Genomic DNA, 16,883 nt, shown 5'->3' with positions numbered 1-16,883 from the left:
GTATTATTAACCTCAAAAACCATAATTTACACTCATTTTCAGTCTATTCTGAATACCTCACACCTCACAATATTATTTTTAGTCCTAAAATTTGCACCGAGGTCGCTGTGTGAGTAAGATAAGCGACCCTAGTGGCCGACACAAACACCGGGCCCATCTAGGAGTGGCACTGCAGTGTCACGCAGGATGTCCCTTCCAAAAAACCCTCCCCAAACAGCACATGACGCAAAGAAAAAAAGAGGCGCAATGAGGTAGCTGTGTGAGTAAGATTAGCGACCCTAGTGGCCGACACAAACACCGGGCCCATCTAGGAGTGGCACTGCAGTGTCACGCAGGATGGCCCTTCCAAAAAACCCTCCCCAAACAGCACATGACGCAAAGAAAAAAAGAGGCGCAATGAGGTAGCTGTGTGAGTAAGATTAGCGACCCTAGTGGCCGACACAAACACCGGGCCCATCTAGGAGTGGCACTGCAGTGTCACGCAGGATGGCCCTTCCAAAAAACCCTCCCCAAACAGCACATGACGCAAAGAAAAAAAGAGGCGCAATGAGGTAGCTGACTGTGTGAGTAAGATTAGCGACCCTAGTGGCCGACACAAACACCGGGCCCATCTAGGAGTGGCACTGCAGTGTCACGCAGGATGTCCCTTCCAAAAAACCCTCCCCAAACAGCACATGACGCAAAGAAAAAAAGAGGCGCAATGAGGTAGCTGTGTGAGTAAGATTAGCGACCCTAGTGGCCGACACAAACACCGGGCCCATCTAGGAGTGGCACTGCAGTGTCACGCAGGATGTCCCTTCCAAAAAACCCTCCCCAAACAGCACATGACGCAAAGAAAAAAAGAGGCGCAATGAGGTAGCTGACTGTGTGAGTAAGATTAGCGACCCTAGTGGCCGACACAAACACCGGGCCCATCTAGGAGTGGCACTGCAGTGTCACGCAGGATGTCCCTTCCAAAAAACCCTCCCCAAACAGCACATGACGCAAAGAAAAAAAGAGGCGCAATGAGGTAGCTGACTGTGTGAGTAAGATTAGCGACCCTAGTGGCCGACACAAACACCGGGCCCATCTAGGAGTGGCACTGCAGTGTCACGCAGGATGTCCCTTCCAAAAAACCCTCCCCAATCAGCACATGATGCAAAGAAAAAGAAAAGAAAAAAGAGGTGCAAGATGGAATTGTCCTTGGGCCCTCCCACCCACCCTTATGTTGTATAAACAAAACAGGACATGCACACTTTAAACAACCCATCATTTCAGTGACAGGGTCTGCCACACGACTGTGACTGATATGACGGGTTGGTTTGGACCCCCCCCAAAAAAGAAGCAATTAATCTCTCCTTGCACAAACTGGCTCTACAGAGGCAAGATGTCCACCTCATCTTCACCCTCCGATATATCACCGTGTACATCCCCCTCCTCACAGATTATCAATTCGTCCCCACTGGAATCCACCATCTCAGCTCCCTGTGTACTTTGTGGAGGCAATTGCTGCTGGTCAATGTCTCCGCGGAGGAATTGATTATAATTCATTTTAATGAACATCATCTTCTCCACATTTTCTGGATGTAACCTCGTACGCCGATTGCTGACAAGGTGAGCGGCGGCACTAAACACTCTTTCGGAGTACACACTTGTGGGAGGGCAACTTAGGTAGAATAAAGCCAGTTTGTGCAAGGGCCTCCAAATTGCCTCTTTTTCCTGCCAGTATAAGTACGGACTGTGTGACGTGCCTACTTGGATGCGGTCACTCATATAATCCTCCACCATTCTATCAATGTTGAGAGAATCATATGCAGTGACAGTAGACGACATGTCCGTAATCGTTGTCAGGTCCTTCAGTCCGGACCAGATGTCAGCATCAGCAGTCGCTCCAGACTGCCCTGCATCACCGCCAGCGGGTGGGCTCGGAATTCTGAGCCTTTTCCTCGCACCCCCAGTTGCGGGAGAATGTGAAGGAGGAGATGTTGACAGGTCGCGTTCCGCTTGACTTGACAATTTTGTCACCAGCAGGTCTTTCAACCCCAGCAGACCTGTGTCTGCCGGAAAGAGAGATCCAAGGTAGGCTTTAAATCTAGGATCGAGCACGGTGGCCAAAATGTAGTGCTCTGATTTCAACAGATTGACCACCCGTGAATCCTTGTTAAGCGAATTAAGGGCTGCATCCACAAGTCCCACATGCCTAGCGGAATCGCTCCCTTTTAGCTCCTTCTTCAATGCCTCCAGCTTCTTCTGCAAAAGCCTGATGAGGGGAATGACCTGACTCAGGCTGGCAGTGTCTGAACTGACTTCACGTGTGGCAAGTTCAAAGGGCATCAGAACCTTGCACAACGTTGAAATCATTCTCCACTGCACTTGAGACAGGTGCATTCCACCTACTATATCGTGCTCAATTGTATAGGCTTGAATGGCCTTTTGCTGCTCCTCCAACCTCTGAAGCATATAGAGGGTTGAATTCCACCTCGTTACCACTTCTTGCTTCAGATGATGGCAGGGCAGGTTCAGTAGTTTTTGGTGGTGCTCCAGTCTTCTGTACGTGGTGCCTGTACGATGAAAGTGTCCCGCAATTTTTCTGGCCACCGACAGCATCTCTTGCACGCCCCTGTCGTTTTTTAAAAAATTCTGCACCACCAAATTCAAGGTATGTGCAAAACATGGGACGTGCTGGAATTTGCCCATATTTAATGCACACACAATATTGCTGGCGTTGTCCGATGCCACAAATCCACAGGAGAGTCCAATTGGGGTAAGCCATTCCGCGATGATCTTCCTCAGTTGCCGTAAGAGGTTTTCAGCTGTGTGCGTATTCTGGAAAGCGGTGATACAAAGCGTAGCCTGCCTAGGAAAGAGTTGGCGTTTGCGAGATGCTGCTACTGGTGCCGCCGCTGCTGTTCTTGCGGCGGGAGTCCATACATCTACCCAGTGGGCTGTCACAGTCATATAGTCCTGACCCTGCCCTGCTCCACTTGTCCACATGTCCGTGGTTAAGTGGACATTGGGTACAACTGCATTTTTTAGGACACTGGTGAGTCTTTTTCTGACGTCCGTGTACATTCTCGGTATCGCCTGCCTAGAGAAGTGGAACCTAGATGGTATTTGGTAACGGGGGCACACTGCCTCAATAAATTGTCTAGTTCCCTGTGAACTAACGGCGGATACCGGACGCACGTCTAACACCAACATAGTTGTCAAGGACTCAGTTATCCGCTTTGCAGTAGGATGACTGCTGTGATATTTCATCTTCCTCGCAAAGGACTGTTGAACAGTCAATTGCTTACTGGAAGTAGTACAAGTGGGCTTACGACTTCCCCTCTGGGATGACCATCGACTCCCAGCGGCAACAACAGCAGCGCCAGCAGCAGTAGGCGTTACACGCAAGGATGCATCGGAGGAATCCCAGGCAGGAGAGGACTCGTCAGAATTGCCAGTGACATGGCCTGCAGGACTATTGGCATTCCTGGGGAAGGAGGAAATTGACACTGAGGGAGTTGGTGGGGTGGTTTGCGTGAGCTTGGTTACAAGAGGAAGGGATTTACTGGTCAGTGGACTGCTTCCGCTGTCACCCAAAGTTTTTGAACTTGTCACTGACTTATTATGAATGCGCTGCAGGTGACGTATAAGGGAGGATGTTCCGAGGTGGTTAACGTCCTTACCCCTACTTATTACAGCTTGACAAAGGGAACACACGGCTTGACACCTGTTGTCCGCATTTCTGGTGAAATACCTCCACACCGAAGAGCTGATTTTTTTGGTATTTTCACCTGGCATGTCAACGGCCATATTCCTCCCACGGACAACAGGTGTCTCCCCGGGTGCCTGACTTAAACAAACCACCTCACCATCAGAATCCTCCTGGTCAATTTCCTCCCCAGCGCCAGCAACACCCATATCCTCCTCATCCTGGTGTACTTCAACACTGACATCTTCAATCTGACTATCAGGAACTGGACTGCGGGTGCTCCTTCCAGCACTTGCAGGGGGCGTGCAAATGGTGGAAGGCGCATGCTCTTCACGTCCAGTGTTGGGAAGGTCAGGCATCGCAACCGACACAATTGGACTCTCCTTGTGGATTTGGGATTTCAAAGAACGCACAGTTCTTTGCGGTGCTTTTGCCAGCTTGAGTCTTTTCAGTTTTCTAGCGAGAGGCTGAGTGCTTCCATCCTCATGTGAAGCTGAACCACTAGCCATGAACATAGGCCAGGGCCTCAGCCGTTCCTTGCCACTCCGTGTGGTAAATGGCATATTGGCAAGTTTACGCTTCTCCTCCGACAATTTTATTTTAGGTTTTGGAGTCCTTTTTTTACTGATATTTGGTGTTTTGGTTTTGACATGCTCTGTACTATGCCATTGGGCATCGGCCTTGGCAGACGACGTTGCTGGCATTTCATCGTCTCGGCCATGACTAGTGGCAGCAGCTTCAGCACGAGGTGGAAGTGGATCTTGATCTTTCCCTAATTTTGGAACCTCAACATTTTTGTTCTCCATATTTTAATAGGCACAACTAAAAGGCACCTCAGGTAAACAATGGAGATGGATGGATTGGATACTAGTATACAATTATGGACGGGCTGCCGAGTGCCGACACAGAGGTAGCCACAGCCGTGAACTACCGCACTGTACTGTGTCTGCTGCTAATATATAGACTGGTTGATAAAGAGATAGTATACTCGTAACTAGTATGTATGTATAAAGAAAGAAAAAAAAACCACGGTTAGGTGGTATATACAATTATGGACGGGCTGCCGAGTGCCGACACAGAGGTAGCCACAGCCGTGAACTACCGCACTGTACTGTGTCTGCTGCTAATATATAGACTGGTTGATAAAGAGATAGTATACTCGTAACTAGTATGTATGTATAAAGAAAGAAAAAAAAACCACGGTTAGGTGGTATATACAATTATGGACGGGCTGCCGAGTGCCGACACAGAGGTAGCCACAGCCGTGAACTACCGCACTGTACTGTGTCTGCTGCTAATATATAGACTGGTTGATAAAGAGATAGTATACTCGTAACTAGTATGTATGTATAAAGAAAGAAAAAAAAACCACGGTTAGGTGGTATATACAATTATGGACGGGCTGCCGAGTGCCGACACAGAGGTAGCCACAGCCGTGAACTACCGCACTGTACTGTGTCTGCTGCTAATATATAGACTGGTTGATAAAGAGATAGTATACTCGTAACTAGTATGTATGTATAAAGAAAGAAAAAAAAACCACGGTTAGGTGGTATATACAATTATGGACGGGCTGCCGAGTGCCGACACAGAGGTAGCCACAGCCGTGAACTACCGCACTGTACTGTGTCTGCTGCTAATATATAGACTGGTTGATAAAGAGATAGTATACTCGTAACTAGTATGTATGTATAAAGAAAGAAAAAAAACCCACGGTTAGGTGGTATATACAATTATGGACGGGCTGCCGAGTGCCGACACAGAGGTAGCCACAGCCGTGAACTACCGCACTGTACTGTGTCTGCTGCTAATATATAGACTGGTTGATAAAGAGATAGTATACTCGTAACTAGTATGTATGTATAAAGAAAGAAAAAAAAACCACGGTTAGGTGGTATATACAATTATGGACGGGCTGCCGAGTGCCGACACAGAGGTAGCCACAGCCGTGAACTACCGCACTGTACTGTGTCTGCTGCTAATATATAGACTGGTTGATAAAGAGATAGTATACTCGTAACTAGTATGTATGTATAAAGAAAGAAAAAAAAACCACGGTTAGGTGGTATATACAATTATGGACGGGCTGCCGAGTGCCGACACAGAGGTAGCCACAGCCGTGAACTACCGCACTGTACTGTGTCTGCTGCTAATATATAGACTGGTTGATAAAGAGATAGTATACTCATAACTAGTATGTATGTATAAAGAAAGAAAAAAAAAACACGGTTAGGTGGTATATACAATTATGGACGGGCTGCCGAGTGCCGACACAGAGGTAGCCACAGCCGTGAACTACCGCACTGTACTGTGTCTGCTGCTAATATATAGACTGGTTGATAAAGAGATAGTATACTCGTAACTAGTATGTATGTATAAAGAAAGAAAAAAAAACCACGGTTAGGTGGTATATACAATTATGGACGGGCTGCCGAGTGCCGACACAGAGGTAGCCACAGCCGTGAACTACCGCACTGTACTGTGTCTGCTGCTAATATATAGACTGGTTGATAAAGAGATAGTATACTCGTAACTAGTATGTATGTATAAAGAAAGAAAAAAAAACCACGGTTAGGTGGTATATACAATTATGGACGGGCTGCCGAGTGCCGACACAGAGGTAGCCACAGCCGTGAACTACCGCACTGTACTGTGTCTGCTGCTAATATATAGACTGGTTGATAAAGAGATAGTATACTCGTAACTAGTATGTATGTATAAAGAAAGAAAAAAAAACCACGGTTAGGTGGTATATACAATTATGGACGGGCTGCCGAGTGCCGACACAGAGGTAGCCACAGCCGTGAACTACCGCACTGTACTGTGTCTGCTGCTAATATAGACTGGTTGATAAAGAGATAGTATACTACTAATATTATATACTGGTGGTCAGGTCACTGGTCACTAGTCACACTGGCAGTGGCACTCCTGCAGCAAAAGTGTGCACTGTTTAATTTTAATATAATATTATGTACTCCTGGCTCCTGCTATAACCTATAACTGGCACTGCAGTAGTGCTCCCCAGTCTCCCCCACAATTATAAGCTGTGTGAGCTGAGCAGTCAGACAGATATATAATATATATAGATGATGCAGCACACTGGCCTGAGCCTGAGCAGTGCACACAGATATGGTATGTGACTGACTGAGTCACTGTGTGTATCGCTTTTTTCAGGCAGAGAACGGATATATTAAATAAACTGCACTGTGTGTCTGGTGGTCACTCACTATATAATATATTATGTACTCCTGGCTCCTGCTATAACCTATAACTGGCACTGCAGTAGTGCTCCCCAGTCTCCCCCACAATTATAAGCTGTGTGAGCTGAGCAGTCAGACAGATATATATAATATTATATATAGATAATAGATGATGCAGCACACTGGCCTGAGCCTGAGCAGTGCACACAGATATGGTATGTGACTGAGTCACTGTGTGCTGTGTATCGCTTTTTTCAGGCAGAGAACGGATTATATTATGTACTCCTGGCTCCTGCTATAACCTATAACTGGCACTGCAGTAGTGCTCCCCAGTCTCCCCCACAATTATAAGCTGTGTGAGCTGAGCAGTCAGACAGATATATATAATATTATATATAGATAATAGATGATGCAGCACACTGGCCTGAGCCTGAGCAGTGCACACAGATATGGTATGTGACTGAGTCACTGTGTGCTGTGTATCGCTTTTTTCAGGCAGAGAACGGATTATAAATAAAAGTGGTGGTCACTGGTCACTATCAGCAAAACTCTGCACTGTACACTACTGAGTACTCCTAATGCTCCCCAAAATTAGTAAATCAAGTGTCTCTCTAATCTATTCTAATTCTAAACGGAGAGGACGCCAGCCACGTCCTCTCCCTATCAATCTCAATGCACGTGTGAAAATGGCGGCGACGCGCGGCTCCTTATATAGAATCCGAGTCTCGCGATAGAATCCGAGCCTCGCGAGTATCCGACAGCGTCATGATGACGTTCGGGCGCGCTCGGGTTAACCGAGCAAGGCGGGAAGATCCGAGTCGCTCGGACCCGTGAAAAAAAACATGAAGTTCTGGCGGGTTCGGATTCAGAGAAACCGAACCCGCTCATCTCTACCAGAAACACCCACTTCCTGTCAATCACACTACGATCACTCGAGCGATGAAAAAACGTCGCTCGAGCTTGTGTAAATCTACAAAGTTTTGTGTGAAAGTACTTAATGCATGCGCGCTGCGTACCATGCGCATGCGCATTTTTGCCGTTTTTTCACTTAATCGCTGCACTGCAAAATATTGGCAGCGAGCGAACAACTCGGAATGACCACCTAAACCTTAGGGGTGATTCGGAGTTGTTCGCTCATTATTTTTTTTCGCTACGGAGCGATTAGTCGCAAACTTCGCATGCGCAATGTTCGCAGTGCGCCTGCACCAAGTAAATTAGCACAAAAGTTTGGTATTTTACTCACGGCCTAACGAAGATTTTTCATCGTTCTGGTGATCGGAGTGTGATTGAGAGGAAGTGGGTGTTTCTGGGCGGAAACTTGCCGTTTTATGGGAGTGTGCGGAAAAACGCTGGCGTTTCTAGGAAAAACGCGGGAGTGTCTGAAGAAACGGGGGAGTGTCTGGGCGAACGCTGGGTGTGTTTGTGACGTCAAACCAGGAACGAAACTGACTGAACTGATCGCAGTGTAGGAGTAAGTCTCGAGCTACTCAGAAACTGCTAAGAAATTTCTATTCGCAATTCTGCTAATCTTTAGTTCGCAATTCTGCTAAGCTAAGATACACTCCCAGAGGGCGGGGGCTTAGCATGTGCAATGCTGCTAAAAGCAGCTAGCGAGCGAACAACTCGGAATGAGGGCCCTTATACACTGCCAAATATCTACTTTGAGTTCCAATACCCTTTGTAAACTATTAAACTCACTACATCACTCTCCTCGCCTTTGTTTTGATACATAAAGAGACAGACTAAAAATTAGATTAAAAATAGGATTTTAATACCTACCGGTAAATCCTTTTCTCTTAGTCCGTAGAGGATGCTGGGGTCACCATTAGAACCATGGGGTATAGACGGGATCCGCAGGAGACATGGGCACTTTAAGACTTTGAAAGGGCGTGAACTGGCTCCTCCCTCTATGCCTCTCCTCCAGACTCCAGTTATAGGAACTGTGCCCAGGTAGACGGACATTTCGAGGAAAGGATTTATAGTTAAACTAAGGTGAGATTCATACCAGCTCACACCTCAAGCATGCCGCACAACGTGGCATTTAACAGAACACAAGCCAATGGCATGATCAATAACAGCTGACAATAAACGTAACACAACATGTGTGTAACCACAACTAATAACTGCAGATACAGTACGCACTGGGACGGGCGCCCAGCATCCTCTACGGACTAAGAGAAAAGGATTTACCAGTAGGTATTAAAATCCTATTTTCTCATACGTCCTAGAGGATGCTGGGGTCACCATTAGAACCATGGGGTTATACCAAAGCTCTAGAATGGGTGGGAGAGTGCGGATGACTCTGCAGCACTGAAAAACCAAATTTGAGGTCATCTTCGGCCAAGGTATCAAACTTGTAAAACTTATCAAAAGTGTTTGATCTCGACCAAGTAGCTGCTCAGCAAAGCTGTAATGCCGAGACCCCCTCCGCAGCTGCCCAGGACGAGCCCACCTGTCTAGTAGAATGGGCCTTCACCGAGTTCGGTACCGGCAATCCTGCCGTGGAATGAGCATGCTGAATCGTACCGCAGATCCAGCGCGCAATGGTCTGCTTGGAAGCAGGACACCCAATTTTGTTGGGAGCATACAGGACAAACAGAGCCTCTGTTCTCCTAATCTGAGCCGTTCTGGCGACATAAATCTTCAAAGACTTAGATTCAGCAAAGGCGTCAGTAGTCACAGGCACCCCAATAGGTTTGTTCATGTGGAAAGAGGCAACCACCTTCAGTAGAAATTGCTGACGTGTCCTCAATTCAGCTCTATCCTCATGGAAGATCAAATAAGGGCTCTTGTGACAAGGCCGCTAACTCAGACACCCGCCTTGCAGATGCCAAGGCCAACAGGATGACCACTTTCCAAGTGAGGGATTTCAACTCCACCTTCTGTAAAGGTTCAAACCAATGTGATTGAAGGAACTGCAACACCCCATTAAGATCGAAGGTTGGATGTGCAACACGCCTTTCACGAAAGTCTGAACTTCTGGAAAGGAGGCCAATTGTTTCTGAAAGAAAACCGATAATGCTGAAAACTGTACCTTAATTGAGCCCAATTTTAGGCCCGCATCCACATCTGCTTGTAGAAAATGGAGAAAACGTCCTAGCTGAAACTCTTCCATAGGAGCCTTCTTGGATTCACACCAAGAAACATATTTTCTCCAAATACGGTGGTAATGTCTAGACGTTACCCCTTTTCTGGCCTGAATAAGTGTGGGAATGACTTCACTGGGAATACCCTTACGGGCTAAGATTTGGCGCTCAACCGCCATGTCGTCAAACGTAGCCGCGGTAAGTCCTGATACACGCATGGTCCCTGTTGTAACAGGTCCTCGCGCAGAGGAAGAGGCCAGGGATCTCCTATGACTAATTCCTGAAGATCTGGGTACGAAGCCCTCCTTGGCCATTCCGGGACAATGAGGATCGCCCAAATCTTTGTTCTTCTTATGATCTTTAGAACTTTTGGAATGAGAGGAAGTGGAGGAAATACATACACCGACTGAAACACCCACGGTGTCACCAGTGCAACCACTGCTATTGCTTGAGGGTCTCTCGACCTGGAACAATATCCCTGAAGCTTCTTGTTGAGACGAGATGCCATCATGTCTACTTGAGGAACTCCCCAATGACTTGTCACCTCTGCGAAGACTTCTTGGTGGAGGCCCCACTCTCCTGGATGGAGATAGTGTCTACTGAGGAGTCTGCTTCCCGGTTGTCCACTCCTGGAATGAAGATCGCTGACAGAGCGCTTGTATGCTTTTCCGCCCACCGGAAAATCCTTGTGGCTTCTGCCATTGTCGCTCTACTTTTCATTCCGCCCTGACGGTTTATGTACGCTACTGCTGTTACATTGTCCGACTGGATCAGTACGGATAGATCTCGAAGAAGATGTTCCACTTGCAGAAGGCTGTTGTAAATGGCCCTTAAGTCCAGAACGTTTATGTGGAAACAAGTTTCCTGACTTGACCATCTTCCTTGGAAGTTTTCTCCCAGTGTGACTGCCCCCCCCCCCCCCCCCCCAGCCTCGGAGGCTTGAATCCGTGGTTATTAGGAGCCAGTCCTGGATCCCGAACCTGCGCCCCTCTAGGAGGTGAGAGCTGTGCAGCCACCACAGGAGTGAGACCCTGGTCTTGGAAGACAGGATTATCCTCCGGTGCATGTCTAGGTGGGACCCGGACCATTTGTCCAATAGGTCCCACTGGAACACTCTGGCATGGAACCTACCAAACTGAATGGCCTCGTAGGCCGCAACCATCTTCCCCAGCAACCGAATGCATTGATGGATTGACACTCTTGCTGGTTTCAGAACTTGTTTAACCAGACTCTGGATCTCCCGAGCCTTTTCCACTGGAAGAAAAACTCTCTGAAGTTCTGTGTCCAGTATCATTCTCAAAAACGACAAACGCGTTGTTGGAAACAACTGATACTTTGGCAAGTTTAGGAGCCAACCATGTTGTTGAAGAACTGTTAGGGAGAGTGCAATGTTTCGCACCAACTGGTCCCTGGATCTCGCCTTTATCAGGAGATCATCCAAGCACGGGATAATAGTGACTCCTGTTTGCAAAGGAGAACCATCATTTCCGCCATCACCTTGGTGAAAATCCTCGGAGGTGTGGATAGACCAAACGGCAACAACTGAAATTGGTAATGACAATCCTGAATCACAAATCTCAGGTAAGCCTGATGCGGAGGATAAATGGGAACATGTAAATAGGCATCCTTTATGTCCACCGAAACCATGAAATCTCCTTCCTCTAGACTGGAGATCACTGCCCTGAGAGATTCCATTCTGAATTTGAACTTCTTCAGGTAGAAATTTAGGGATTCCAGGATTAGGATTGGTCTGACTGAACCATCCGGCTTCTGGACCACGAAAAAGCTTGAATAAAAGCCTTCTCCCTGTCGTGACGGGGGAACCAGGATAATGAATTTATTCTGACACAACTTTTGTATAGCCTCGCTTACTACCTCCCTGTCCGGAGGAGAAACTGGTAAGGTTGATTTGAAAAATCGGCAAGGGGGAACGTCTTGAAACTCCAGTTCGTACCCTAGGAACACTATTTGTAAAACCCCCGGGTCTAGGCCCGAACGAATCCAGAACTGACTGAAGAGTTTTAGATGTGCCCCCACCGGTGCGGACTCCCGCAAGAGAGCCCCCACATCATTAGGTGGATTTGGCAGAAGCAGGGGAAGACTCCTGCTCCTGCGAACTCGACAAGGTTGTTGATCCTTTACCTCTTCCCCTCCCTCTACTAGCAAGGACGGAAGAGCCTTGCCCTCTTCTGTATTTATTGGGCCGAAAGGACTGCATTTGATAGTGGTGCGTTTTCTTTTGTTGCTGAGGAACATAAGGCAAGAAATATGACTTACCCGCGGTAGCCGTAGATACCAAATCATCGAGGCCATCCCCAAACAAGACACCATCTTTATATGGGAGAGACTCCATATTTTTCTTGGAGTCTGCATCAGCATTCCATTGGCGAATCCACAATGCTCGCCTAACCGAGACCACCATGGCATTGGTTTTTGATCCCAAAGGCCAATATCTCTCGCAGTTTCCTTTAGGTATGCTGCAGTGTCCTTGATATAACCCAGCGTCAAGAGGATGCTACTGTATCCCTATCCAGTGTATCTATGTCAGATGACAAGTTATCTGCCCACTTTTCAATAGCACTACTCACCCACGCAGATGCAATGGCAGGTCTGAGCAGCGTACCTGTGGTCGCATAAATGGATTTTAACGTAGTTTCTTGCTTACGATCTGCTGGGTCCTTAAGGGCCGTCGTGCCCGGTGCTGGGAGCAGAGGCGGAACTGTGGGAGGCAATGGAGTCGGCTGCCACCGGGCTGCTGACCTGCAGGGGGCACTTCTCCATTGCCTCCCACTGGCCGACAATCCATCCCTGCATCTGACTGGACGGAGGAGCGTGTCAGTCTCCTCCTATGCAGAGAGACGAGCTGGCAGCTGGCTGCAGCTAGGGGGAGCTCCAGCACACAGTTGCTCACAGGGACTTCCAATAGAGCTGGGCTGTCTGAAGCTCTCTCTTCTTCCGTCCTGGTGATAGCAACAGGTAGGCACTGGCACCACCTGCCTCCAGCTGCTGCATTGTGTGTGTGTGTGTGTGTGTGTGTGTGGTGTATGTCTGTGTGTGTGGGGAGGGTGGGGAGTGATTACCGGGGGAATCTTTAATAAATGTTGGCAGCACTGTGTTTATGTGTATGAATGGTTTTAAGTGAGGTGTGTATATGTCTGTATTTTTCAAGGAAAGTTGTGTGTTTAAGTAAAAGAGGCGTGTGTGTGTAATTGTGTATGTGAAAGTGGCATGTGTGTGTGTAATTGTGCGTCTGTAAGTGAAAGTGTTGTGTGTGTGTGTGTAATTGTGTGTGTATAAATGAAATTGGCATGTGTGTGTATTTGTGTGTGTGAAAGTGATATGTGTGTGTGTGTAAGTGAAAGTGGCATGTGTGTGTAATTGTGTAAGTGAAAGAGGCATGTGTGTGTGTGTAATTGTGCATGTGTAAGTGAAAGTGACATGTGTGTATGTAATTGTGTGTAAGTGAAAGTGGCACAGGTGTTTGTGTGTAAGTGAAAGTGAAGTGTGTGTAATTGTGTGAAAGTGGTATGTGTGTGTAACTGAAAGTGTGTGTGTAATTGTGTGTGTAAGTGAAAGTGACGTGTGTGTGTAATTGTCTGTAAGTGAAAAAGGCGTGTGTGTGTAAGTGAAAGCGGGGTGTTTGTGTAAGTGAAAAAGGCACGTGTAAGTGAAAAAGGCATGTGTGTGTTACTGAAAAAGGCATGTGTATAAGTGAAAAAGGCGTGTGTGTGTGTGTGTGTAAGTAAAAGAAGTGTGTGTGCAAGTGAGAGGCGTGTGAGTTAGTGAAAAAGGCATGTTTGTGTAAGTGAAAGGTGTGTGTGTTTTAAGTGAAAAAGGCATGTGTAAGTGAAAGATGTGTGTTTTAAGTGAAAAAGGCATGTTTGTGTAAGTGAAAGATGTGTGTGTGTATGTCTATACTACTATTGTGAAGGGCATCTGAATGCGCTGCTACTGTTCACTCTGAGTACCAGATATCTACATATGACATATATGTGTGTGGGGGGAGAAAGGGGGGCACCAACATTTTATCATGCCTCCGGGCGACTGGGGCGAACTTACGCCACTGGCTGGGAGAGTCACCCTTTTAGACAAACGTGACAGGGCCTTGTCCAAAATAGGGGGTGACTCCCACTTTTCCCTATCCTCAGAGGGAAACGGATAAGTCACCGGAATCCTTTTAGGGATTTGAAACTTTCTGTCAGGGTTTTCCCAGACTTTTTCAAATAGAGCGTTCATGAGAGGGAGGAACGTCACCTCCGGTTTCTTTTCTTTATACATACAGACCCGTTTATCACATCTTTTATATCCACAATCATGTACTGAATGCTCTTAGCCAATTTCAGATCTAATCTGGGATCACTATAGTCGACACTGGAATCAGTGTCCGTGTCGGTATCAGTGTTAACCAACTGGGCAAACGAACGTCTTTGTGACCCCGAAGGGTCCTGGACCTGCGATAACACATCCTCCTTACTGATACGAGTCCTATTCACATTCAAGACATTCACCAAGTCAGCAGTCGGCAGTGCCGACAGGGTCTCACCCACATATATCTGTGTCCCCAATACAGTCTCCTCCTGGGAAGAGCACTCAGCCTCAGACATGTCGACACACGTGTACCAAACACTCACAGACACACCGGGCTTATAAGGGGACAGACCCACAGTAAAGTCTGTTAGAGGGACACAGAGAGGATTTGCCAGCTCACAACCCAGCGCCAACAACAACCCTGAAAACACTAAATAATGCCTCAGAATTTGTAGCGCTTTTCTGCCAATATATTGCACCAAAAACTACTGCGCTCCCCATTTTGCACCCTGATAGTTGTCAGACAGTGGAAGGGAGGACCAGCGTCTCTGCAGCCTTGAGAGGAAATGTCGCCGAGCAGTGAGCTGAGGGAGTGAGGAAGCAGTCCGTAATGGCGCGCTTCTGCCCGATCCTAAATAAATAAATAATTATACCGGCGGGGGTTCGGACAGTGCCTAGGCACTAATGTCCTCTCTTGCCAGGTCAACTTGAGTATTTTATGCTGCCCAGGGCGCCCCCTCCCCCCCCCCCCCCCCCCGCGCGCCCTGCACCCTGCAGTGCCTGTGATTTGTGTGGGAGCATGGCGCGCGGCCTCATAAAGCCGTCACTGAAGAGAAGTCTTCTTTCTTCTGCTACTCACCTGTCTTCTGACTTCTGGCTCTGTAAGGGGGTGACGGCAGGCTGTGGGAGTGAGCATCTAGGCGTACCCAGCGATCATCACCTTCAGGAGCTAATGGTGTCCTGTCAGCCAGTAGCAGAGCCTTTGAACTCACTAGAAGTAGGTCATACCTCTCTCCCCTAAGTCCCACGAAGCAGGGAGACCGTTGCCAGCAGCCTCCCTGAAAATAAAAAACCTAACATAAGTCTTTTCAGAGAAACTCAGTAGAGCTCCCCTGTAGTGCATGCAGTCTCACTGGGCACAATTCTAAAACTGGAGTCTGGAGGAGGGGCATAGAGGGAGGAGCCAGTTCACACCCTTTCAAAGTCTTAAAGTGCCCATGTCTCCTGCAGGTCCCGTCTATACCCCATGGTTCTAATGTTGACCCCAGCATCCTCTAGGACGTATGAGAAAAATTGTTTGCAACAAATGTTTGAACTGATACAGTTTTTAATCAGTATCCAATAATCTACTTTGGCTAATTGATCCCCCTGGTGGCTACCTAATTAGCCGTGTAAGCCGTCAGCTTTCTGAGAATTGTTTTCACCTGCCCGAGGCAGGAGAAAAAAATTCCCAGATAAATTACTTGTTTTCGCAATCGCTAGTGTGAAAACACATGGGTCCGTGAGCTTTTCCCGTATGCTATGTGTTTTCACCTGAAAACGGGGGTTATTTTTCAGCCAAAAAAAATGGACTACAATTGGTTTTCTCAATAATGACCATCTGGCAAAAATAACAGGATTAGCCCATTTTTTCTGGCTGAAAGGTATTAAAAATAATGCCAATTATCTTGTTTGAATGTTTTATTGTTCTACATTGTGAATGTACTTGGTCTCAGATAAACCTCTTGCATTTTAATCATATAAATTAAACTTAGAAATTTTATTTTCCAGATCCACCAACCAACTTCGGTCTTTTGCAGGAAAAGCAAAAGCTGTGGAGAGACCAAGCTTATGAAGACCAGAGAAGTGTCTATTCAGCATCTTATGGGCATCCACCCCCTTCTGCATTTATGACCAGCCGTTATGGCACAGCTCCTCACACCGTTTTCGGTACATCGCAGCACAGTAATAATAACACCAATAAAGCTTCAGACTTCAAGTTTGAAACACAACTCCAGGTTCTTAACCATCTTGCTAAACAAGAACATGTTGAATCCTAAGTATCCTTACTGTCCTTGGATTCAAGTTTCATAGTCTTTTAAGTGTCATGAGGATGGTGCAATAAGTTACTGGACTGTAGGATTTCCACATCAACTCATCAGAGAGAAAAAAACAAACAAATAAACATGTGAAAAATATATATGACTACTTAAGTAATTGCTTAATAACCAACCTGTTCCTGAAAACATATAATGTGTGCAGACTAACGGCTGCCCACGGCTGCATGCTATGAGGGGGGTGTTTCAGGAATGACTGCCTGTGGATGCACGCTATAGGTCGGAGGGGGTTTACTGGCCATAACTGCCTGGGACTTCAGGATCGTGGGGCCCTTGGACAACTGCCCAATAAGCCCATACAAAGAGATGGCCCTGCTCCTACCCTTTTTGCACCATATGGCTTGAGACACCTGAGGTGACTTAGACACTCCGCTATGAGTGACAATTCTGTAATTTCATGCTTTTTCCTGAATTTTGTATCTTATTCACATCCAGTGGCGTAAGTTCGTCCCAGTCGCCCGGAGGCATGGTAAATGTTGGTGCCCCCCTACATATACACACACATGCCATATGTAAC

General features: G+C 47.1%; 1 protein-coding gene and 1 long non-coding RNA gene across 2 annotated transcripts in view; one reads left to right on the top strand and one right to left on the bottom strand.

The window, feature by feature from the left end:
- Positions 1-16,447, top strand: part of CFAP107 (cilia and flagella associated protein 107) — a 41,569-nt gene extending 25,122 nt beyond the window's left edge. Inside the window, exon 4 of the mRNA XM_063943530.1 lies at positions 16,041-16,447. Coding sequence (XP_063799600.1) covers positions 16,041-16,309 — 269 coding nt within the window. The 3' untranslated portion in view covers positions 16,310-16,447. The remainder of the gene's footprint in view (positions 1-16,040) is intronic.
- The window catches only part of LOC134966637 (uncharacterized), a 66,767-nt gene extending 50,134 nt beyond the window's left edge, over positions 1-16,633 (bottom strand). Inside the window, exon 1 of the long non-coding RNA XR_010188683.1 lies at positions 16,483-16,633. This is a non-coding gene — a long non-coding RNA (uncharacterized LOC134966637). The remainder of the gene's footprint in view (positions 1-16,482) is intronic.
- Between the last annotated feature and the right edge of the window lie 250 nt (positions 16,634-16,883).

The sequence above is a fragment of the Pseudophryne corroboree genome, chromosome 10 (assembly GCF_028390025.1).
Source record: "Pseudophryne corroboree isolate aPseCor3 chromosome 10, aPseCor3.hap2, whole genome shotgun sequence".
NCBI lineage: Eukaryota > Metazoa > Chordata > Amphibia > Anura > Myobatrachidae > Pseudophryne > Pseudophryne corroboree.
This window is presented reverse-complemented; position numbering and strand designations above follow the sequence as displayed.